This window comes from Desmodus rotundus, chromosome 7, assembly GCF_022682495.2.
Source record: "Desmodus rotundus isolate HL8 chromosome 7, HLdesRot8A.1, whole genome shotgun sequence".
Taxonomy (NCBI): domain Eukaryota; kingdom Metazoa; phylum Chordata; class Mammalia; order Chiroptera; family Phyllostomidae; genus Desmodus; species Desmodus rotundus.
In genome coordinates, this window is record NC_071393.1 from 39072373 (window position 1) to 39096605 (window position 24233).

The following is a 24233-nucleotide window of genomic DNA, read 5'->3' on the forward strand; positions in this document are numbered from 1 at the left end:
GTGTTGCTTTGACTTTAACTGCACGAGGATTTCTCATCCAGAGTAACCTGACGTGCAGACCATCGCAGACGGGTAAAGGCTGTGGTCTCCGTTTTGTCTCTGGAAGACAGCGGTGTGCTGATGGGAGCTTTGAAGCCGGCTCTGGGACCTCAGTCCCGGTGGCCTCCTCATTTAGAGTGAGACAGGAAAAGCAGTCGTGAGGCTTGTCTGTGCTGGGCCTAGTCCTCTCCCCTGACTCAGTTTGCCGTGTGGCCCCGCGTCTTGCAGCCACTCCTGATCCGCGGGTCACGGGACACTGGTGGCAGAAACAGTGGGTGCTCTTCTGTCTGTGGGCATATCTGCAGTGGTGGGGGTGGGGCAGAGAATGGATCTGCCTTCTGTGACGAACTTCCGGGAAGGCTGAGGGATCTAAAGAGTTTCCTCCTGAGCAGCTTTGGAGGGGAGGCAACGCATCACCCTAAAAAAATGGCAGTGTTAATGGTGAGATGTCAAGCTGGGCAGCACATTAGACAGGAGAGGCAGCAATGAAAACTGGAGGTGCAGGAGACCCTGCAAGGCACGTGACAGCTTGTGTGAGTCTGGACCCAGGGGGCCCAGGGCTTCCCGTCACCTCCTGACTTGTCTGGGAGCCTGTCCTGCTGTTGCTGTGGGGGCCCCCGGGCCCAGCAGTCCCTTCCTCGCCGCACTGCCTCTCCCTCGTGTAACGGGCGTCCTGGGATGTGTGGTGTGCGCGGTCGTTCTTGTTTGTATCGCTTTGTTTTTCATCAGGGCTCCTACCCAGCGCGGACAAACTACGGTCTGTTCTGTCCCAAACAGACCTGATAGGAAATTGGAACTCCCCAAAATGTAGGCAGCCTGGCTGGGGGCGCGGTTGGGAGATTTCTTTGTGCCACAATTTAGCAAAGAGGCTCCCGAGGAAGGTGAAGAAGATGGAGCCGCTGGGAGGGTCTGTAGTTGGGGGACTTTGCACTTACTGTACCGTCTGCCATTTTGGTGACTTGATTTGGTTGCCTGAGCTTTATGAGGTCTCTCTTCTTTTGCAGACAGAGATTGCCAAGAGGCTGAACACAATCTTAGCACAGATCATGCCTTTCCTGTCACAAGAGGTAAGGCTTCCTTTGGCTGTGTCTTCCTTTAATTTCCAAGGCAGCCCACTGGCTGGCTGTGTCTCACCAGAGCCCCGCCCCTGTTCACAAACACCAACTGAAGTTGAAGATGAACTTCACAACCTAGGGGTTTACAGAGCCTTCTCCAGCCGGTTCAGGGGCAGGGAGTCATACGGGAGGGACGATTTGCTTATTCTTATGGTAGAACTAGTTCTCTGCCACTGCCTGAGTCCAGAGAGGAGGGTTCTGGCCTGTAGCTGGGGTAGCAATGGTCAGTGGGTGCCTCTGTGCCCCCGATGGGCTATCCAAACCGACCTCTGCTTCCTTGTGCCCCTAATTCCACACTGGGAGCTGTCTAGGAGCCAGGAAACCTGGCCAGTCAGTGCCAAGAGCCAGACCCTGTGAGGGGAGCCAGTACCCAAAGGGAACCCCACCCTGCAGGACAGAGTACACTTGGCAGAGGCATCACCTTCTAAGTCACTTTCCAAGGGGCCCCCACCTGACCCAGGGGCTGAGCTAGTGGAAACGTCTCCGAGGAGGCTTCTTGGCACAGGGAGGACAGGTGGGCTGCCTGAGAGGCCCGTTTCCAGCCAGCAGAGCCCACTCCAGCTGAGGCAGGCCCTGCCCCCCGTGCCCCTCTGGGGCAGGGACCTTCTCAGCTCCCCCCTGAAGTCCTGGGTCTGAGTCAGAGGAGTGGCCTTCAAATGACTGAATTCCTGTGAAAAACAGGGCAGAGCTGTGTCCTCAGTGCCTGCAGCCCAGCAAGAGAGGGGGCAGCTGCATACGGAGGGGGTGTTGCCTCGAGGCTGAAAGAACGAATGCACCAAAAAATGTTTTTTTTTAAAGAAAAGATTCTTTTTTTTAGAGTAGTTTAAATTCATAGCAAAACTGAGTGGAAAGCGCAGAGATTTCCCACAGCTGCCCCTCCCCTCCCCACCACCCCCGAGTGGTGCATTTGCCGCAGCTGATGCACGTACCATGGACGCTGTTACCCCGAGTCCGCTCACCGTTACATTCGGGCTCGTTTTGCCGCTTTTCTTTCCTTTTCGACCTAGACAACGTTTTTGTTTTCTCTCTATTAAGATACAGATTTGACTCTACTTAGAGATACAGGTGCTTTTCTTCGGAACCTTTGAACGAAAGCTGCGGCACCCTAACAGTGCGGGCAGGTCACTGTCACACTGTGACCACGCTCAGAGCGGTAACGCTCACGCAGTAGTGTGTCCCGTGTGCAGCGCCCACTCAGATGCACGGAAGGGAGGTCCTTTGCGTGCGCACTGGAGGGAAGGCGATTGACTAATACGCATCTTCTGGCTCATTTATATTTTAACTTGAAGCAACTGATAGGAAGTTTTGACTGCAAAAGTAATACATGCTCATGGATAAGGGTGAGAGAAGAAAGTAGAAGTGCCCCATCTGTTTCCTGTGCCAGCGTGGCAGACCCCTCTGCCCTCGGTTGGGGCTCGCGACTGCCTGTCCCCAGCAGCCCCTGCTAACTCTGCCCTGTTCCCTCCAGCACCAGCAGCAGGTGGCGCAGGCTGTGGAACGAGCCAAGCAGGTCACCATGACAGAGCTGAATGCCATCATCGGGGTACGTGGACTCCCCAATCTGCCTCTCACCGTGTGTATAGCCCTTTTATTCCTCTCATTTATCATAACCAGAGATCAATTTTGATCTTAGCTGGCCTCAAAGAACGGCGGCCCCAGGACTCCAGCTCCTAAAGTGTTTTGTGGGCTTGGATCCATTTGGGGCTCTCTCCCCATTGGGTCCTCAGTTGCCTCCTAGTCCCCAAATTAAAGGGGTGCCAGATACGTCTCAGATCTACCTCTAAACTCACCATCCCTGTCCTCCCTCAACTTTCGGTGTTCCCACCACTGAGGGGAAAGGGCTCTGAGATCACCTTCAAGCCCAGGCTGACTGGTGTGGGTCCCCGGCCTCCTTCTCATGCCTCCCCGGGGGCCTGTCTCTCTGGGCCCCCTCCCTGGCAAAGGTCTGCCCTTCTTTGGCCACCCGGGATCAGAACCGTCTCTGCTGAACTGTTGATGTGAAAAGTGCTGTGGAATTTGGGGTTGGGCCTTGCTGTCCCATGCGCTCAGCCCCTGCCTGAGCGTCCCTTACATGCCCTCGCGAATCACAGCCGGGGCGCCTAGACAGGCCATCCTGACCTTCTAGGTCAAGCGAACAGGAAAAATCCCAAAGCTGTGTGTAAGGCCCACTTCCGGTCTGGCCCTTCCGTGAAAGGAGGAAGCCAGATCCCTCCCCAGCCCCTACCTGGCTTGTATCTATAACGTATTTCTTGGATGCAAATAGCATCCTTCTCTTGTTTCCTACTTTGGTTGAGACTATGGATGTTTAAGATAAACATCTGAGGAAAAACAGCTTTTCAGTGTGACTTTGGACACGGTTTTTACTTTGGGGTATACCTATTCCCCTATAGTCCCTAACATGATAAAATTCAGAGGTGGGTGAGATCACCACTTCCATCCACACACAGGTGGGTCAGGTCCCTGAGGGGGCCTCCAGACAATATGGATTCCAGGGGGGTGGCCACAGAGTTCTTTTCCATAGGTCTGGGGGTTGGACTGGAGTCTGTTTTTTTTTTGAAGTTTTCCAGATCATTCCGAAGGATAGTCAGGATTGAGAAAGTTGGAGACTTGTGTTCTAGTCGTGGCCTTTCCCATGTGACTTGGGCAGGCCCATCTCTTCCTCCAGCCTCAGTTTCTGCATCTGTGAAAGGAGGGGGTGGAGCAGCTCACCTCTCTGAGCCAGGAGTGCCCGGAGCCCGAGGTCAGGGTGACAGAGCGATACTGGTCTCACCCCCCCATCACGGGGCTTGTGATGGTTCCGTGGTCCTGAACTTCCGGTGCCCTGTGGCAGCTGCCGAGTGCTGTGCATGAAGCACTAGGCTGGCCCTGGGAGCACTGGCAGAGGAGCAGACCCTCATCTGTTATGTGGGAGGGGCGGGGGGGGGGGGACTTTGGAAAGGGGGCTGTGAGCCAATGGTCAGTGTTTTTAGCCATTGAGTTTTGGTAGGCAGCACCCCCAGGGGGAAAAATCATAATATTGTAAAGTTCGAAGTTTCCTTAGGATCCTCTAGCCCAGTGTTGGGGCCAGATGCTTCGGTGGGGGCAGGGCTGTCTTTTGTATTGGGTGCCAGGAGCAGCCCCCACCCACACTGTGACACCCAACAGTGTCTCCTGGTGGAGAACCTCTGCTCTCTCTCCAGGGGTGTCCAATGTTTTGGGGTCCCTGGGCCACACTGGAAGAACAGGAGTCGTTATGAGCCACACATTAAATACATAGACACTAATGAAAACCAAAAATCCTCATAGTGTTTTAAGTGAATTTACGATTTTGTGTTGGGCCGCGGGTTGGACACCCTGACAGACAATGCCCTCGTTTTTAAGAGGAGAAAAGTGATTCATGGACGGTCACATACTGTTCATGGGCAAAGCCAAGGCAGAGGCCCAGGGGCTGACTCCCAGCCCGGGGCCCCCGTCCAGCTCCTTTGTCTCAGTGATCAGTTCCTGTCTCAGCGGCTCTGCTGACAGCGGCAGGAGGGGACACGGACTGCAAGCACGATGTAAGTTCTGTCATATGAAACTTCTCTTCTTCCAGCTCCTCATCTCCATCCCCTTACCAGGACGAGCCCTCCCCTCCAGGCAGTGGCCACGGTGGGGTCCCCTCTACCCCTCTGTCTCCCTCCTTGGATGAAAATCCTCTTATGAAAATAATTTTTTTTTAAGTTCTAAGAAAAGAGCGAAATTGGGGAAGAAGCACGGCTTGGATTAGCTCCACTTCCTTTAAGTAGTGTTTAGGAAGCTACAAGTTAGGTCAAGGCAGCTCCAGGCAGATATTGGAATTCAATTAAAGCCAACAAGTAGGGCCTGTGACCCCCATTTTCAAGGTAATTGCTTCTGCGGCTCTGAGTGAGTGCAGCCGTCGCCCTGTCATTAAGCAGGCAGCCGTCTAATCGCCGCGCCTGACAGAGCCTCACAGGCAGGAATTATAGACGGCTGAGGCCAGCTGTGCGCAGGGAGCCAGGCTGGTGCGCACAGCAGCAGGGGGCGACGGCTGGTCTCAGGGAGGACTGGGGAGAGTGGGCTGCAAGGAGGACGGCAGGAGGCTGGAGGGCCACAGGCTGGCAGCCAAAGTTGGGTGTCTTGTGCCCAGCTCTAAAGGGCAGTGATGTGAAGGGCCTAGGGGGCTTTTAGTAGCAACTGGTGGCAACGCCCACGGTGCTGTTGGTCAGCCGCTCTAGAAGGGTGGTAGCCCAGGCCCCTGGTCTTGGAGTTAGGAGGCTTTGGGCAAGTTGCTTGATCCCTCTAGGCCTCGGTGTCCCCATTTGGGAAAAGCCTGAGAAGAGATGAACAAGTTTCATGTGATATGCCTGCTTCAGTCTGTCCTTTAGGGCTCCCGTTGGGAATGGAGTTAAAGGATTCCGAGGCTGTGTCTTGGGTCAGCTCAGAGAGAGATGAGAGATAAGTTAGGTATTGTGTGTTATGGGCGTGCCTGTAGCTAGTGGCATATTTATTGCATGGATTGAGGGGTCTCTAGGGTCCCCCTGCTTCCTGGTAAGAAAGGCCAGGATCCAGCATCAGGCTGGTATGAGAGGAAAGGGAAGGGGGCAGATCAAGGGAGCCCAGGCTTGCTGGCCCAGCCCACCTACGCCCCTGTGGGGCCACAGGGAACTCAGGCGTCCGTCTAAGGAAGACAGGCCCAAAGACGTCTCTACTAGCTGGGGCCTGGCAGGGCCCAGTTGCTGCTGGCCCCTACTGTTATATGCCCCTTATTCGTGGATCCACATTGTTGGGGGATCCTCAGAGGGTCAGGATTACTGAGCATGAGCGGGGAAATTTTGTCCCTTGGAAGTAACTTGCAGAAGGCATCCCCAGGTGCATTGAAGGCTCTGAGCTGACGTTAGAGCAACCATTTACAAAGCCCTTTTTTACATTGCTCTGTGCTGGCCCAAGGTCACTGAATCTGGAGAACGGAGGGGCTCTCACCCCACTTGCCCACTGACAATTTGGTTTGCATTTCCTTGGAAGTTACTAGTGGAGGAGATGTTACAAAGTGTAGGCATTTTTTAAGCAGGGGATGAGGAGGAAGAAGCAGGAGGTTGTATCCACCTTGTCGAAGACTGGAGTGTTTTGAAGCCCTACCTGGGATTCTCGCCTTCACTCCAGGATGTTGATGAGTTGGATTCAGTTGATTGAATTTCACGTGAGGGAGAAGGATGGTGAGTGTTTCTTAGAATGCATCCGTTTCTTTCAGCCAGGCAGCTGTGGTGGAGAGAAGTGATGCTGGGGTTGAGTCTTGGCTCTGGTTGTTTCTGCAAGAGTCCCTTAGCCTCTCTGAGGAGCCTGGCGCATTTCTGAACTGGAATCAGAAGGTGGTTGTGAGCTCTAAAAGCTGTGGGCCCACCAGCCATGAGACGCAAAGGAAGTAGCGGAGGCCTGGGCCTGCCCCCCTCTCCTTGGAGGGCAGGAGGTGTTCATTCTATGCATTGAGGACTCTGCTTCCTTTGGTGGACATCCTCAGTGTGTTGTGGCTCTGGAAGTGCTTAGAGAACTTCGCTAAGTTTAACCCGACTCACACACCTGAGGAGTGAGGTATTAAACCAGCTCACAAAGGCACGACGTACATAATCCGATCACACATACCCTGCAAACGGGGGGGCTTGCCCTCAGTGTCTCCTGTAGGCGGTCACACCTCCTGAGTCCACGGCACTTGGCACACGTGTGGAGGGAGGATGGGGCATGCCCCACAGGACACGTTCTTGCACATGCCTGTGTTCTGGTGTGAAATGTTGAAGGAGAAGAGCATTCAGGGGTGGGCTTGGGTCCAATTTCCTAGCCCCACTTTTGGGATTGGAGGTGGCAGGGGGTGGCTGACTTGCTTTCACATCATGGATGAAGAAGTCCCAGCATTAGAAGGAACAGTAAAACAAGGCAGCACATCGTGAGCTCAGGCCCCTCCTCGGCCTGTGGCCTCAATCCTCTTTCTCCCCAGTTGAAAACACGGTCACCCTGTTACCGAGATGCTCTGTGTTTCTGCGCATTGTCTTCTGAGGTCAGGGATGTGTCACGGGGTAGAGACGCAGCCTGAGGGTGGCCCTGCCGGCCTGCCTGCACAGGGACTGGGGCTGAGACGTGCGGATGGAGAGATGAGAGGCTCGTTGCCCATTGCCAGCTGGCTCCCCCTGCCCCCTGGGGAGAAAACTTTGTTTCACCGTCTGTTGTAACGAAGACTTGTCAGTAGGCCCCCACCCAGCCAGTCCTGGGATCTGCTCCCACCCTGAGAGGGGGAAGCCTTGGAGGCTGGCTCTTATGTTCCTGATTCCTGGAGCCTGTCGGGCCACTCCTGACTGTGCCTTTAAACCGCTCAGGGGAGACCTTCTGGCTGGGCAGGGAGGGGGGCTCTTGTACTAGAAGATGAGAAGTGCATGGAACCATGGCAGTTTCTTGCTTTTGTTGCAAAGAAGACACTTGAGCTTGAAATGCTAATGGCGGAAACCACTCAGTCTTGGAAGCGCAGCATCTTTGAAAGCCAGTGTTTCCCAGGTTTCTGAAGCTGGTTCACTTGTTCATGTTTCAAGGGAAGTAGGAAGCCCCACTGATACTCCTTGTCCCAGGTAAGTTTCAGCTGCATCTCCATGGGCCTTGGAGAGGAGGCATGGATCTGGGACATGGAGGGTCACTTCTGGGCAGAGCCGCTCTGCTGACTGACTTCCCAGCCTGTCCATGTTTACCTCTTCTGAGCAGACATGCCAGGCACCATGTTTGAGGTGCTACGATGTATCAAACAAGCTCCCTATTTTTCTGGAAGCCACAAGTTGACAAGCAGCATATAAAGATAAAAGAGACAGTATATATTCCAGTCACAGTTTTTGCTGATGTGAATTGCGCACCTCCTTTGCCTTTGCATGTAGTAAAGCATGTGATTCTTGCACACCCCAAAGAAATGGGCTGCACTCTGATTCCCATTTTGTGGATGGGGAAACTGAGGCCCAGAGAGGTCCGCTGACTCATCCAAGGTCTCAGCTGTCAGAGGAGAGCTGGACATCCACCTTAGTCTGTCTGACTCCAGAGTCTGAGCTGTCAGAACTCTTAGAAGGGAGAAACTGACTGGAATGCTGCGGGCTTCCAGAGGCGGTGGCATTTGAACTGAGGAAAGATGAGCCTAGAAGGTCGGGTCAGAGGGCAGGTCTTACCTGGTAAGGTAAGAAGCAGAGTCTTTCTGTGGGCACGAACCTTCAATAAGCTCTTTCAGGAGAGACAGAATTGTTAATGGAGGAGTTAGCCTTGTTCCCAGGCAGCAAAGCTGCATCTATGAAGCCATTCTCCTTTCCTCTTTCTTTTCTCCCTCCGGTGATCTTATTGCCCATATACTGTAAAGAACAGATTAAATACCTCCATTCTTGCGTTCTAGCATTTTACTAAGTAGTTAACCTTAGTAGATTTAGAGGGCCTACCAGCAAGTGGTCTAAAATCACAGGGCCCCCAGTAGAGATTCATCTTAAAACTGGGTATTTAGGTAAAGTTGAATGGTCCGACCACACCAGGGAATACTATGCAGCCATTAAAAAGGAAACTTGATTTGTTCATAACACTCTAAATTAAAACCCAGTTGGCCCCGGCCGGTGTGGCTCAGTGGGTTGGAGCGTCCTCCCATACACTGAAAGGCTGCAGGTTCTGTTCCTGGTTTCGGCACATGCCCAGACTGTGGGTTTGATTCCCTGGCGGGTCACTTGCGGAAGGCAAGCAGTGGATGTTTCTCTCTTAAAAGCAGTGAAAAAAAAATGTCCTTGGGTGAGGATTAAAAAAAAATCCAATTATATAGCAGTAAGGTTAACAAGAGCCCATTTGTATAGAAATACATTTAAAATTTGTGGATTTCCATGAAGGAAAATCTAGACAGATGAATAGTATGGATCTTCTCGGGGATAGGATTAAAGGGTAAGGGTTTTTTTTGAAAAATTTCCTTAATCTGCTTATTTGTATCTGACGTGAGCCTGTGTCATTTTTGTGATGATATAAAAATCGCATTTCCTTTAAGCCCCAGGCCCACAAGAGCCTGAACACTGCCGCTGGTGTGGGCGGGTCCCTGGGACTCCAGCCCCCCGCGGCCCTGGGCTCGGTTCTGGCCCGGGCGACCTAGGGCAGATCTGGGCTCGGGCCGCACTGGCACCAGTGCCCACCAACAGCTTCTGTAAACTGCCCAGCAACAGACAGCCCAGGTCTGGGCAGCAGGTCCTAGCCTTTCACCCGCGGCTGAGAAATGAGCCCTCTGGGCCAGGAGCGCACTGGTAGCTGTGGTTGCCGCTAACCGTGAGGTGGGCCAGTTCGGCAGTTTACCGCCCCGCTGTGGGAGAGCAGGGTGACCTCTGACCTCAAATGCTGCCTGGTGGAGCCCCACCCTCAGCCAGAACTGTGGGCGTTTACTTTGTTCTGCCATCTGTCAGCAGTGGCCCGGAAGCCGCAGTTCACATGTGACAGGCAAGCCTGTCAGACTTCTGCTCCTCGTCGTCCCTACGAGCTCTTCTTGTTTTGGGGGTCTCCCTAGGGATATTCTCTGGATGAGGCTAGGGAGATGGGACTGTGCTGGCTACTGGCCACCCGCTCCATCCTCCTGAGTGTGTTTGCCGCCTGTAAGAGGGGCACTGCCCTCCTTTGCCAGGTGGTGGGAAGGGGCAGAGGTAATATTTGGAAATGCCCAGGCATTCATTAATGTCAGTCCCCTTCTCCTGTGCTACTTGAGAAAAAAGAGGTGTGCCCAGCATACTCAAGGCCCCAGCCACTCCTAAGAAATGTTTTGGTCTCTAGGAAGGATTTGGCCTAATCTTAGGAATGTTAAGATAAAGGGCCTGTAGTTCTTGTTGCTGTGGATAGTCCAGTCCCCTGGGTGGAGGCAGGGAGGGGGAAAGAGAGGGCCCTGAGGCTAGGGCGGGGGTGGGGCATAGTCCTTGACTAGCTACTGTCCTGGTGCTGTGGATGATAGTACTGTGTTAATCAGGTCAAGGTTTTAGAAAGGGTGGGGGAGCATTGTAAGCCCTATGCTAAAAGTTAGCTGCTGTTTTGAGTAACCTGCCTGAGGTCACACAGCTGGTAAGTGCCCAGAGCTGGAGTTTGAGTCCTGGACTCTCGGCTTCCAAAACATCCGCTCTTGTCCATTCTCATGTCTGGGGGCATTAGCTGTCATTTCAGTGGTCCCAACCTCCTGTTGACCTTGGGACTTGGCGGCTGTAGCCGGCCGTCACTCCCTAAGGCAAGCCTGGAGTTCCTCAGCGTTAGGGAGCCTTCCTCGGGATCTGGGCTCAGGGTACGGGCACTGGCTGCTAACAATGAAGGCATGTAAGCATGAGCAAACGTGGAATGCTAGGAGCTTAGAAATGGATGCCCTCCGCCGAGGGAGCCATGATGCCTCTGGTTTTTAAGTGCATGATTTATTTATTTTGGACTTCTAAACGTACGTGGAGAAATTCTATCTGAATTGGGTGGAGGGACGGGTAGAGTGTTTGCAGACATAAATCTTGAATCTAAATTGCAGTCCATTAACAGACTTCCTTCAATCAGACAGCATGTGGGCTGAGACGGGGACAAAGGTTTTGGGGGGGCTTTTTTTCCCTGCCGCCACATGAAGGAGCAAGAGGGATGGCCTGTGGCTTCCCCTGCCCTCTTCTGCATAGCTGTGCTCACCACCAACTTCATTGCAGCAACAGCAGCTCCAGGCGCAGCACCTCTCCCACGCCACGCACGGCCCCCCAGTCCAGTTGCCACCCCACCCATCAGGCCTCCAGCCTCCAGGGATCCCCCCGGTGACGGGGAGCAGCTCGGGGCTGCTGGCGCTCGGAGCCCTGGGCAGCCAGGCCCACCTGACGGTTAAGGATGAGAAGAACCATCATGAGCTGGACCACAGAGGTGCGGCCTGGGGCTGGGGCTGGGGGCAGGGCGGGGCTGGGGGCAGGGCTCCTGCAGACTCCACTGTGAGTGGACAGAGAAAATGCTCTGTCCCTAGGGCAGGAGTTAGCAAAAGATTTGGAGCCATCTCTTAAATTCCTGGTGTGTGGACACCAGAGCGCCCAATCCCTGATGTGCACCCAGGCTTCTCTGCCCTGGAAGACACCTTGTTCATTCAACCTGGAGTACCCTCCCATCGTCCCTGCTACACCCTGCCTATCCATCCTTAAGGGCCAGCCCCCGTCCCGTGCCCTCCGGGTGCCTTCCTGGCCGGGCTGGGGTCTTTTACAAATTGCTCTAAGAGCTTAAGAGGTGGAATCTCAAGACTGAGCCCTTGGTTACTGTCCTCGTATATCTTACCCCTGGAAAATGTTCTGTCCTCACCGAGATCATTAGTCCTCTGAGGACAGGGGCCAAATTTGTGGGTGTTGAACTTAGCCTGTGAGTCTCACCGAGGCAGGGACCTTGGAAACGGTGCGCAGTCATTGCTCAGTAAAGACTTGTCAGCTGACTGTCTAAGTAGAGGTAGCAATCACACCAGTGCAGGGAGGTGCTTGGAAAGACTTGGGATGAGGACGTGCCCCCACCCTTCCCTTACTGTGCAGAACCAGGAAGCTGCACAGAGTCGGCCCAGGCTGAGGACTCAGTTTGGCTGGGACAGGGAAGGACCTGGCTTCCTAGGAGACCCTTTTAAATACTGCCTCCTTGTGTGGTCTGCCCTTAGGTATTTTTTGTAGCTTTGAGATATAATTGACATACAGATCATGTAACTGTAAAGTATGCAGCGTGATGATTTGATTTGTGCCTAGGTATTTACTAGGGCAGCACCTTCCGAGGCCCCTGGCACCACACGCCTGGGCACTGGGGGCCTGGCATGTCGCCATCTGCCCTGGCTGGGGCCCCAGGGTGGTAGCAGGCCATGGGAACCAGAGATTTAACATTTCTGTCCCTGCAGCAGGTGGTCCTCCCTGCAGAGCGAGAGGCCCTCCCCATAGCAGACAGGAGAGAGGTGTCAGTGCCGACCGGCAGATAAAGGCTTCGGCTACCGGGGGCTTCTGGCAAAAACCAGAATGGTGTTCCTTAATAACAGACGCCCCTCTCACAACTTGTTTTAAAAGCAGTAATGTTCTCAATCCCAGATCCTCTGGATATTTTGCATAGCATGGTCCTTCCCAAGTTAATGGCTTAGAAACTGCTGACCAGTAAGTAGTCTTGGTGTCCTTCTTGGCATGTCCGAGAGAGCCAGGCCATAGGCCCCCCACCCCCACCCCCCAGAACCAGGGGCCCGGGGAAGCATTGGAACGGGGGCAGTTAACTTCCAAACTGAGAAACGTCGCCGAGTGCCCTGCCTTGGCTGACCCGCAGTGAAGCCGGGCCTGCTGCTAGTTTGAAAACCCATCAACTAGCAAAGGCTAAAAATGGCTGGACGAGACTGACTTTTTCCTGTTTCTTTTTGTTTTTTTGTCTTGGGGGCCCTGACCTTCCTCCTGTCCTGGCCTTCGGTCCCCAAAGAGAGAGAATCCAGTGCGGTAAGTGCCAGCACTCTGGAACCAATTGGGGCGTTTGGGGTGCTGGGAGTAGGGGACTATGCGGCCTATTGGTGGGAGGGTGGCGTGTTGTCCTGAACTAGGAGTTGTCACCTGTTGAGAGTGACTTTCCTTTGGGGAAGCCTTCACCTCTCCAGACTCTGGTCCATCGTTTGTCAAATGAAGAGCTTGGGCTAAATGGGCTCTAACTCCCTTTATAGGACAGCGATTAAATGGATAGGCCAGCCGGCTGGCCTGGGTCCTCCGAGGGGTTGTGTGGAGTGTCTGGGCTGCACCCTGGGCTGAGGACCCAGGTGCCGCGCCTGCTGGGCAGGGGTACTTCCCCATTCCCTGGATTGGCCACCCCCATACAATCCTGTGTCCCCATTTCCTCCGAACACCTGAGGCTGCTTCCTGTGCTGGGTTTAAGAAAGTGCTGGCAAGTGAGCATTAAGGCCGGGCTGCCAGTGTGTCTGCCAGCTCTGAGATCTGTTGTAAATCTTTCCCATCACACTGGGGCTCAGAGGTTCTGTTTCAAGTGAAAATAAGCCTTCTGAATAAGCACAGCGGAGTCTGGATAAAAAAAATCCTCCAGCGATTAGCAAAGCTATTTTGTTCCTCTTCTCGGTCCTTGTATCTGGGGCCGTCTAATCTGTTAGGATGGCCTTGGTTATTACCTCCTGTTAAGTAGGACTTGGAAGGTCAGGCACCTAACCAACCGTCCGCCCCAGCTCCCCTTCGCAGCCTGCTGCCCCGGCTGACTTTGAACCTCTCATGAGCCACTGTGCTCCCGTTCCCTTTGGACTTGCCTGCGTGCTTCGAAATCCGGGGGCCCGCTAGGTACATAAGGAGTCACTGAAGGTGAAAATCCATTTTGATGGCTTTAGTGTTGGTCCTGAGAAGGTGGCATTTTTGGAGAGGCAGCTGGCCTTGGAGAGAGCCTACACTGGATGCCTCATGGCCTATGTTTGGTCCTGGCTTCATGGGACATTGGATGGCTCCCTTGGTGTCTCTCAGGCTCAGTTTCTTTATCTCTAACGTAGGCATCTTCCTGCCCAGCCAGCCTCTGAGCTTAGTGAGGAAGACACCCTCCCACCCCCACCCCCGCCCAGAACAGGATGTAAGGTCCGGAGATGACCTGGTTAATGGACCTGCTGCAGAGCGAAACGGGTCATTGAAGCCCAGCACCTCCCTGTCCTCGTGTCATCCTTGTCCTCGCCGCTACTGGCTCTGGGCTTTGTGCTCTAGTTTATGAAAGCTTTCTGCCAGAAGAAACCCACAGGGAACCCCCCAAGACCTGAGCTCTTCACTCTGTGACACTCACCCTTATCCATGTGCATCAGACTCACAGAGCGGGGGGCAGGCTCGGTCCCCTGGAGAGGCCGGTGGGAATGAGTCAGGACGCCATCCTGAGGCTGGCCGGGCAGCTCGGGAGAGGCAGTGGGCTGTGCCGCATGTGGGGATGGGGCTTCAGGGGGTGTAGACTGAAGTAATCAGCCCTTCGGAAACCAGGTTGTCAACAGATGTGGCCCACGGCTGGAAGGGCAGGCCTGTGCCCAGATGGGCGGGGGGTGAGGGGGGATGGCTGGACGGGCTGGAAGCTGTCCCAGAGGGGTTAGTCTGGAGTCCAATTAGAGGTAGCTTCATTCATATTTCCTTGCCTAGCCGGAGCAATAAAAAATACTTAGTTTTTTGGCTGCCTGCCAGCCAGAGGCGGGCTGGATCGATGCCGCTAAATGCCTGACATGACTCTCCGGTAGCAGCGAGGGTTTTCAGCCTGACTGCATGAGAAGAAGGAGCTCGCTGTTCTCCGAGCTGCGCTTTGGGGCGCAAGGAGAAACACGAGCTGCCACACGCCCCCTCCTCCCTGCCCGCCCGCGAGGACAGGGCCTGGAAGCATTTCTGCTTAGCACGGGGTGGCCACCATCGGAGGAAAGGAAATGAAATGACGGCGATTTTTCTGCCAGGCTTGCAGCAGCTAATTGAATTGCGGCCGCGCGCCCGTCGCCACCGCTTGCACGGCTGCGGGGAAGGTCGAGCTGCGGTTCCATTATAACCTCCGTTTTTTTCTTCAAGGCTTGATAACTCTGCCATTTTAATTTGCTTCAGGCAGAAACTTGGCAGGGAAGGGCTGCCCAGAAACTGGCTTAGCAAAGGAAATTAAGTTCTGTGGCTGGTTCCCCCAACGCCAGCACTGGCCCCCAGGGTGTGGGGAGACAGAGGCGCATGTTCACCCCACCTGCCTCTTGACGCCCTCCCGTGAACATATGTCCCTCTGTGCTGCGTGGGGATGTCGATGGCCCGGTCTTGCCCTTCCCTGGACTGGAAGCTCCTGGAGGCCAGCGTTGTGCCTGCCCCTTCCTCCATGCTGGGCCTCCCCCCGCAGCCCCCCGCCAACGTAGGGCGGGTGCTCAGAACCGGGGTTGGCGGTAAGGAAGTGAGGAAAGGTTAGGGATTTGGCCTTTAGACAACAGTAAACCACAACAGCCCCCCTGGGGGGGCATTGGTTCTGACTTAGTTCTCTGGGCACAGAGGTTTGCTGGCGGTGCCACTCCCTCCTCTCCAGCCCGGTGCTGACAGCCACGTAGTGCCATTCCTGGTCACTGACACGACCCAGAGCCTGCGGGTCCTCTGTGGGTGGCTCTCTCACCTGGGAACAGCATCGTTCCCAGGCTGCTTGCGAGGCTCTGCTGCCTCAGCTGTTGGCCCATCTTTTCTCTCCCCGGACCTCGAGTTCCAAAGTGTTCTCATCCTTGCTCGCTTCCTGTTTGAAGGGAGAACTCATTAGGCTCTTCCAGGCCTGTGGAACTTGGCTTTCCTTCATGTTGCCTCCTGCTGGCGGGCCTTGGGCACACTTCCCGACCTCTTTCCCATTGTGACAGAGGAACAGGGAGGACTGTCACCTCCTTTATACTCTTTCCCATCTTTTGGAGGGAAGACGACGCTGTGTTTCCTGTCTCTTTGTAACCCCGGTGCTTCTCTAAAGCTGCAGCACCCCCGAGAAAGCCTGTGGGCAGGCAGCCGCTGTTCCTAGAGGGGTCCGTAGATGAAGTAGTTTCTTGCACGTGGCCCCAGTCTGTCAGCCCCGATCCATCTTTGAAGACCCGGTGCGAATTTGGCTTATCCCTTCTTCGAACGAGCAAGTGTGAGAGGCATGAGATGGGGTGACGGCAGCAGGTGTGGCTCCGCCCCGATGGAGTGGAGCACGCAGCCTCACAGTCTGGAAGGCACGGGCTCACTGCAAGGTCAAGTACTCAGTAGCATAGCAGTGGCTTTGTGATGCTGCCAGAGCCTCTGTCAGGGGGATGTAGTCCGGGGAGCCAGGAGGCTTTCCTGATGAGGCACCGACGCAGCTGTGACTGTGTGCGTGACATGTTTACACCGAACCCCCTTCCTGCTTCCAGAATAACTCAGTGTCACCCTCGGAAAGCCTGCGGGCCAGTGAGAAGCACCGGGGCTCTGCAGACTACAGCATGGAAGCCAAGAAGCGGAAGGCTGAGGAGAAGGACAGCCTGAGCCGATATGTGTGTCTGGGTGTGGTGGGCTCTGCCGGGGTTGTGTTGGGCAGGCAGGGGCATGGGAGAACCCACAGGGCCCGAGTTGTGAGTGGGTCATGGAGATAGGTGGGGGCAGGGATAGGAGTGGTGGGGCCTGGGGGAGGGGTGGAGGAAGGCATCCAGGGAGAACCAAGGGCACCTCCTGTGGACAGGCCAGCTACCCCAGCTGCCGTTGCAGCCCCCTGGAATGCCCATTGTGCTTCCAGAAGCTGCTCCTGGCACCTCACACTTTGACCCCACAGTGTGATCATGCAGTGTGCCGGGGGCGAGGCGGGGAGAGCTGGGACCAGCTGGGACCGAGGGAGGGTTGATGCTGTTCTGGGACCTGGTGGTCTTACGCCGGGCCTTGTTCAGCCACTTGACTGCTCTACGGCTTTGGGAACGATGCACAGCTGGTCTCAGCTGTATTTCTGGGTGACCAGGCTCATCTTCCCTCCCACACAGAGTGTGGAAATGGTGAAGTGAGACTGGTTCACTTCCTTGTAAATGATAGCAGATACAAAGCCTGCTGGGAAGTGGTGTCAGGCTCCAGAGAGACGAGTTAAAGGGGCTCAGAACTCTTAACGGGGCAGGTGTCAGTGAGGCTGCCAGTGCGTGTGGGGGCAGAGTGACCTCAGAGCTAGGAATCCGCTGAGGAGGGGGGCTTCGGTGGACCTCAGGGTTTGGCCCAGATCCAGATCCTGGCTGGTGGAAGCAGGGCAGGGATGATTTATGCTCACTCATGCCTCTTACTGGCTTCTCTCTGGTTTGCAGGACAGTGATGGGGACAAGAGTGATGATCTGGTGGTGGATGTGTCCAACGAGGTAAAGGCCGACCCACGCCGCAGAGCAGAGTGCCCCTTGGTCTGGGAGGTTTGAGAGTGCTCCTTCCCTGGGTGGGAGCTCTGTGTCTCAGCTGCTGTGCTGACGTTAACGGCAGCCTGAGCAGGGCGGTGAGGCCTCTGAAGTTGGGCCATCAGGCTGGCGGGGAAGAGCAGGGCAGGGCTTTGCTGCATGGCATCTGGGCAAGCATGGGCAGTGACGGGTTCCTAGGACAGGTCTCCAGAGAGAGACCCTCAGAGATCCCAGAGAAGGGCCGGCACCGGTTCCTCGAGTTCCTCCAGGTCAGCTGTGTTCTGTCCACCACCCTGGGGTCTGGAGGAGGGAGTTGTGAGCCCCTGGGTCAACCTCTGCAGAGAAGGAGGAGCTGAAGCAGATCTACCAGAGGCCCAGCAGCCCAGATTTGAGTCCTGAACTGTGTGTGATTTTGGGCTGGTCACCCCACCCCCACCCAGGCCTCAGTCTCCCCATTTGGGGTTCTAAGGACTCAGACTGGATACTTAAGAACTAGTCACCCCCACTTTGGGGTCCCCAGTCTGTTGGCAGCCAAGCTCCTTTCTCTGTCACCTGTGCCCACTCCCTTCCTATCCCAGGGCAGGTAGGAGTGTAGCTTTGAGTACATTTCTGCGTTGCTTGTGTTTTTAGGACCCAGCAACTCCCCGGGTCAGCCCTGCACACTCCCCTCCTGAAAATGGGCTGGACAAAGCCCGTGGCCTGAAGAAGGATGCCCCCACCAGCCCCGCCTCGGTGGCCTCCTCCAGTAGCACGCCTTCCTCCAAGACCAAAGACCTTGGTCATGTATGTGGGGTCTGCCCCAGTGCTGCGGGGCTGGGAGAGGGCTGGGGTGAGTCAGGTGGAGCAAAAAGGTTCTGGAAGAGAGATAGGAACTAGGGTGGTGCTGGCTGGAGGGCAGAGACGGGGTGGGGGGAGGGGTAGGATGAACATGGTGTGGGGTTTGGCCCAGGTTCAAATGCTGGCTCTACCATTTTCTGGCTGGGCCCTGTGCTAACCAGTTGACGATTCTGAGCCTTGGTTGCTGCATCTATAAAGTGGGAGCAGTCACCGTAGTCTTTGCTCAACAAGGTTGGGCAAGAATTGAGTGGTTTTGGGGCAGAAGATTCAAAACTGGGGTTGGGGCTGGCCCCATGCCTAATGTGACCAGCACTGGGCATGTGGCCAGCTCCGAGTGCCCGGCGCTTGAGATAAAGAGCTTCACGGCTCCCCTTGGTCTCTGTCTTCTCCTTTCAGAACGACAAATCCTCCACCCCTGGGCTCAAGTCCAACACACCAACCCCGAGGAACGATGCCCCAACTCCAGGCACCAGCACGACCCCAGGGCTCCGGCCGATGCCAGGCAAACCCCCGGGCATGGACCCGATAGGTATAATGGGTAGGCACAACAGGGCTGGGGCTCCGTGGCTGGGGGGTGGGGGGGCAGTATCCCCAGGCCAGAGCTGCAGCTATACCGATGGGTGGCAGCTCTCCCCGGTCCTGCCTTCGGGGGGACGTCATGGGCAGGTTGCAGGAGAAGAGGAACTGGTATTTCAGCCCTGACGTTAGGGCTTAGTGGGACCACTGCTGAGCTAGGCGTGTGCTGGGAGCCACGACAGGTCAGGACACCCACCGTTGGTTCCCGCCTCTTGTCGTCAGTTCTGTGAGGCTTGGAACAACCCCTTTCTTTGGGCTTCCATGACCTGCTCTGTGAAGAAAGATGAACACTTCTCTCATCTTGAGCCTTCTTAAGCTGTGGAGATGGGGGTCCCAGGTAGAAGGGCTCACTCTGAGGGGATTACTGCTAGGTGGCCTGGGTTCCGTCCTGAAAGGAAGGGTAGGGCCCACTCCCCTTGATGGCCACCTCCCACTGATGCCCGCCTCCTTGCAGCTTCGGCCCTGCGCACACCCATCTCCATCACCAGCTCCTACGCGGCGCCCTTTGCCATGATGAGCCACCACGAGATGAACGGCTCCCTCACCAGCCCCAGTGCCTATGCCGGCCTCCACAACATCCCGCCCCAGATGAGCGCGGCCGCCGCGGCCGCCGCAGCTGCCTATGGCCGATCGCCAATGGTGAGCTTTGGAGCTGTACGTAGACTTTTTGGCTCCTTTTTGGGGACTGGCAAGGAGTAGGGAGCTGGTGAGGCTTAAGGGGCACTTCATGTACACCAAAGGGGATCCCAGAGTCTCACAACCAGGCAACCAGCTGCCTTTGGGGTAAAGTGCTCCTTAGAAACAACTTGGGAATCAGTAGCCCTGGGCCCCACCCTGGCCTGCCCATCGTCCCTCACAGGATGCAGCCTCCCTGGCTGCCCCTTTCTGTCTGGGCAGTAGAGCTGACCCCTGTCTCTCTGGGCCCCCTGGGATGGGATCCCAAGAGGAGTCAGGTGACTTCCAGGGAGCAGGGCTGCATGTTACAGCAGGAATCGTCCGTTAGTGTTGGTGAGCAGTTCGGGCTGGGCTGGTAGAGAGAGGGGTGATTTTCAGGAGACAATTTCTTTTATCTCTGTACCTTCCTCTGATGTGGCTTCCTCTTCATGTGACAAGCCCACTGGGACGCTGCAGAAGGACTGAAGTGGGGTGGGGAAGTGGGGCAGGCGGAGGATGCTGGTTCAGAGTTGGGTGGTCTGGACTGTTGCCCCATCCCTGCCCTTGTCCCGGGCACGGCTCTTGGCCCTCCCGGGCCCGATGGCCCGTTTCCTCCGAATCGGTGGGGTGTGCTCTGCTTGTCTGTCTCCGGGCCTGAAGAAGCAGTGCCGTACAGGCAGGGCCTGGGGGAGTAGAGGAGGAGGAGGGGCCGGGGTGGGGGGATATATGGTATATCCCTCACAAAGGGCTGGCCTTGTCTTGCCTTACAGGTTGGTTTTGACCCTCACCCCCCCATGCGGGCCACGGGCCTGCCCTCGAGCCTCACCTCCATTCCTGGTGGAAAACCGTAAGCTCTGGCTGTCCTTCTTGCATGCTTTTTGGGAAGGGCAGAGGAGAGCACACGCCCCTCCCCGTCCCCTGCCCTGGTGGGCCTCCTCCCTTGAGAGGTTCTTACAGGCCAGGCTGCAGCCTCTATCCATACTCCTGAGCAGCCCAGGGTTCTTTCTGAAAGGGGGGCTAAGAGGGGCTCAAGGGTATGGTCATTGGGTTCTGGAAGGGAAGGAATACCGCAGATGTTAGGGCCTCCTAATCAAACGACACAGTTGACCTGGGGGTTCCTTTGGGTTCTAGACGCCCCCAGCTGACACCCCCTGTAGCATGAAACAATAGGCAGACCCCGCCTGCTTGCCTCCCGGCTCTGATGTATATACTTTATGATTGATTTGGGGACGTAAACAGGTCCCCACCCCAGTGTCACTGGCTCCTGAAGGAGGAGGTGGCATCCTATTGGTTCCTTTTCAGGGGTGATCAGTGTGTTAGGGATGTCTTGGACAGTGGGAGAGGCCACCCCAAGGCGCAGGTGGGGCTAGTGACCTGGCTCGGAGCAGGGATGTGTAAGCAGGAGCAGAAGTCACTGCAGGAATATTAATCATTCCCCACTCTGGTGGATCCTAGCCAAGGGAATTGGGGTTACCGGGTTCCCTAAGATTTAGGGGGGTAGCAGGAGGCAGGGAGGCCAGTTGGGGTGGTGCCAGTGGAACTGGGTAGGACATGGAGCAACTGGAGAGGGTTGGGGACAGCAGAAGTGACGGGTCTCACCCTTTCAGAGCATACTCTTTCCACGTGAGCGCCGATGGGCAGATGCAGCCTGTGCCCTTCCCCCACGACGCCCTGGCAGGCCCCGGCATCCCGAGACATGCCCGGCAGATCAACACTCTCAGTCATGGCGAGGTGGTGTGTGCTGTGACCATCAGCAACCCCACGCGGCACGTCTACACAGGTGGCAAGGGTTGCGTGAAAATCTGGGACATCAGCCAGCCAGGGAGCAAGAGCCCCATCTCCCAGCTGGACTGCCTGGTGAGGATTCCAGGGCCATGGGCACCTCTAGTGGGCATGGGGGAGCAGGGGAGCAGGGGCCGGGGGAGAGCCCTGTTGACCTGGTCTGGCTCAGCCCTGTATTATTGGCTCGGTGAATTTGGGCAAGCCAACTAAGCTCCCTGAGCCCTGGTTTTACTAAGTGGAGATGATACTGACTTCCTGGGGTTTGTGAAAAAATGTGTGAAAGATTGAAGGGTTGGGAATGAGCAGTGGAGAAGGCTGGGCAGGATGTCAGCAGGGGTGGCAAGGGTGCTCAGAATCGCCGGGCAGGACTCTTCTGGTCCCTGGGAAGGGAGGTGGGCCAGGCTCCACACTGCCCTTTCTTGCTCCAGAACAGGGACAACTACATCCGCTCCTGCAAGCTGCTCCCTGACGGGCGCACGCTCATCGTGGGCGGTGAGGCCAGCACACTCACCATCTGGGACCTGGCCTCTCCCACACCCCGCATCAAGGCTGAGCTGACGTCTTCTGCCCCCGCCTGCTATGCCCTGGCCATCAGCCCTGATGCCAAAGTCTGCTTTTCCTGCTGCAGCGATGGGAACATCGCCGTGTGGGACCTGCACAACCAGACGCTGGTCCGGTGAGGCCATGGGAGGGGCCTGGTACAGGTCAGCCAGCCCCACGTGGGATGGCGCGGTGCAGTACCATCCTCAGAATGAGCCCTAGTGCAGCAGCGGCGGGGCTGGCCTGGCATCAGCTCTCGTGTCCCTTGGCCGTCCTTGTTCATCACATTACGTTTCAGCTCGTGTGTGGCCTCAGCCCTTAGTCGTACAGGGTCAGGAGAGGGATTAAGAATGCACGTCGAGGAGGCACCGAGTGTCCACCTAGGGAGCTTCCTTTTTTATGAACCGACCCCTGGACAGGACCCCTGAGCGGATGGGAGAGGGGCCAGGCCTGGCTCTGCTGCAAACTCACTGAGGGGACATGGGCACCTGGTAAACCCCCTTCTGGGCCTCAGTTTCCTCTTCTGTTCAGAAGAGGCTGCCAGCTTGGCATTCAGTGGCTCCTCAGCTCAACCCTGCTCCCTGCTTGGCCTTCACAGGCAGTTCCAGGGCCACACAGACGGGGCCAGCTGCATAGACATCTCCCATGACGGCACCAAGCTGTGGACGGGGGGCCTGGACAACACCGTGCGCTCCTGGGACCTGCGGGAGGGCCGGCAGCTGCAGCAGCACGACTTCACCTCCCAGGTCAGCCACCGAGGCTCTTCCTCACCCCCCAGCCCCTCCGAGCAGTGCATTTCCTCCTGGGACCCACTGCGCTGGGTCAGGGGACCACGGGGCCCTTATAGGTGGTCATGCCAAGGGATTTGAGACCAACCTGAGCCATCTGGGAAGGCTTCCTGGAGGAAGCAGCAATGAAGTAAGACTCAACAAGGCCTTGGAATTGGACACACTTGACCCAGCTGCTTAGCTTTAATTCCCAGCTCCTCCAGTGTTGAGCACTTTGGCCGCAGTTTTCTCGTTTCTGAGGTTGGGGTTGTAGTACCTCCTAGGTCTGCTGGGAGCACCTAAAACAGTCCCTCTGAAAGCTGCAGCCATTAGCCTGGCTCATAGGAAGCATTCTGTGAACGCTAGGTGTTGTGCCTTTTTTTGTTGTTTTTATTGCTCGTTTTAATATCTTAGTCATACATATTAATATTTTTAGTGTTTTAGTCACTCATTTGTTCTTCAGGTAAGACGAAAGTCAGAGAGTAACTTCGAAAGTAAAAGATCTGTGCCACTCTGACTTTGAGCCCTGGCTCTCCCACTTACTTTCTCGAGTCAGCAACCTCTGAGCCTCAGCCTCCTCTCCTCTAAAGTGGGGGGTGGGGGGGACTGAGGGAGAGGAGGGCTTGGCCTCGCAAAGGGTGGGCGGGAGGTGATGGGGAAGGAGCGGTGGGGCCTGGAGGGCAGAGGAGGCTGAGCTCACCCCACCCCCCCCTCGCAGATCTTCTCGCTGGGCTACTGCCCCACCGGAGAGTGGCTGGCGGTGGGCATGGAGAGCAGCAACGTGGAGGTGCTGCACCACACGAAGCCGGACAAGTACCAGCTGCACCTGCACGAGAGCTGCGTGCTGTCCCTCAAGTTTGCCTACTGCGGTGAGCCGGGGGTGGGGGGCAGGACCCGGCAGCCTGGCCTGTCAGATGAGGGGCCCCACGCTTACAGCAGGAGCAGAGCCTCCTGGCCCTGACTGGTGTCCCCCATCCTTATCCCTTAAACGCAGATCCTGCCACAGGGTGCTGAGCTCTCTTGACACCAGGCCAGAGCCAGTTGCTGCTAGCCTAGGGCAGCCGATCTCCAGGCGGTCCCTCTAGGCGGCTCCTTCCGGCTGTTAAGACTGCAGGCTTTGGCCGAGAGCCCCGGATTGGACAGTCTGCTCCTCCACTGACTAAGTGTGCAGCCTGGGACACATCTCATCGTGTCTGACTCCAATGGGTCTCAGACTCTGTAGGCTGGGAGTAGCACAGTGCCTTACTGCTGGGGGCGCCCTGGCACAGGACCGCCAGCCTCAGTTGGATCTACAGATGCGGGGCTTGCTTTGCCATTTTCCAGCAGTTCCTGCTCTCTTCCAGTAGAAATGAGAAGGATCGGTCCACTGTAGTGGAGTTAAAAGAATGTGTTTGAAATATGTAGTTGCTGCGATTAAGTGCAAAACCTACCTTTTCCCGTCTCAGCCCCGCTCGCTTCTCTCCCCTGATTTCAGTGAAGGGCGTTCTCCAGGTGTCCGTGTATCTGTTATATGTCTTGCTTACAAAACGGCTCTTGAAAGCAGAGTCGGCTAAGCACTGGGTAGTGGTTCACACTGCGTTTCCATGGCAGCTGGGCAGGTCTGGGGTAGGTCTTACTGTAGAGGGCAACAGGTCACAGCCAGACCTTTCTTTGCCTCTCGCCTGCAGGCAAGTGGTTTGTGAGCACTGGGAAAGACAACCTTCTCAACGCCTGGCGGACCCCGTACGGAGCCAGCATATTCCAGGTACCTCCTGCCACCCGAGCGCCCCTCTTGGTTCTGCCCCGAGTCAGGGCCGAGCTGCGGTGATGGCCGTAGGGACAATGGGAGGCAAAGCAGGACCTGCCCTGGCCCTTCCAGCCCCTACCCGATGGGTCCAGTATGGGTCTCCAGAAGCGAGAACTTGGGCACATCAGCAGGACACTCTCTGCTGCTAATGGCATCTGGCCACTCAGGGCGAGGGCTGTTAAGCAGGGGCTTTTGTGGGGTTTCCAGACCCCACAGGAGTGCAAACAGGCCCCCGGCTCTGGCCCGTGCGCTGAGCACTCCGAGGGGGTGGAGCAAACAGGGAAGGTCTTTTCACAGCAGTGCTGCCT

The 24233-nt window shown here is 56.1% G+C and overlaps 1 protein-coding gene across 8 annotated transcripts in view; it reads left to right on the forward strand.

Annotated features, from left to right (window-relative positions):
• The window catches only part of TLE3 (TLE family member 3, transcriptional corepressor), a 44256-nt gene that overhangs the window by 17646 nt on the left and 2377 nt on the right, over nucleotides 1–24233 (forward strand). Inside the window, exons 5-19 of one of the 8 annotated variants that reach the window (XM_024557113.3) lie at nucleotides 1044–1106; nucleotides 2623–2727; nucleotides 10823–11027; nucleotides 12579–12595; nucleotides 15997–16116; nucleotides 16903–16953; nucleotides 17614–17766; nucleotides 18217–18358; nucleotides 18851–19050; nucleotides 19821–19897; nucleotides 20658–20907; nucleotides 21261–21508; nucleotides 21971–22118; nucleotides 22858–23008; nucleotides 23807–23883. In XM_024557113.3, coding sequence (XP_024412881.1) covers nucleotides 1044–1106; nucleotides 2623–2727; nucleotides 10823–11027; nucleotides 12579–12595; nucleotides 15997–16116; nucleotides 16903–16953; nucleotides 17614–17766; nucleotides 18217–18358; nucleotides 18851–19050; nucleotides 19821–19897; nucleotides 20658–20907; nucleotides 21261–21508; nucleotides 21971–22118; nucleotides 22858–23008; nucleotides 23807–23883 — 2007 coding nt within the window. The remainder of the gene's footprint in view (nucleotides 1–1043; nucleotides 1107–2622; nucleotides 2728–10822; nucleotides 11028–12578; nucleotides 12596–15996; nucleotides 16117–16902; nucleotides 16954–17613; nucleotides 17767–18216; nucleotides 18359–18850; nucleotides 19051–19820; nucleotides 19898–20657; nucleotides 20908–21260; nucleotides 21509–21970; nucleotides 22119–22857; nucleotides 23009–23806; nucleotides 23884–24233) is intronic. The other 7 variants (XM_024557115.3, XM_053927829.1, XM_024557116.3 and 4 more) reach the window with 7 other exon arrangements.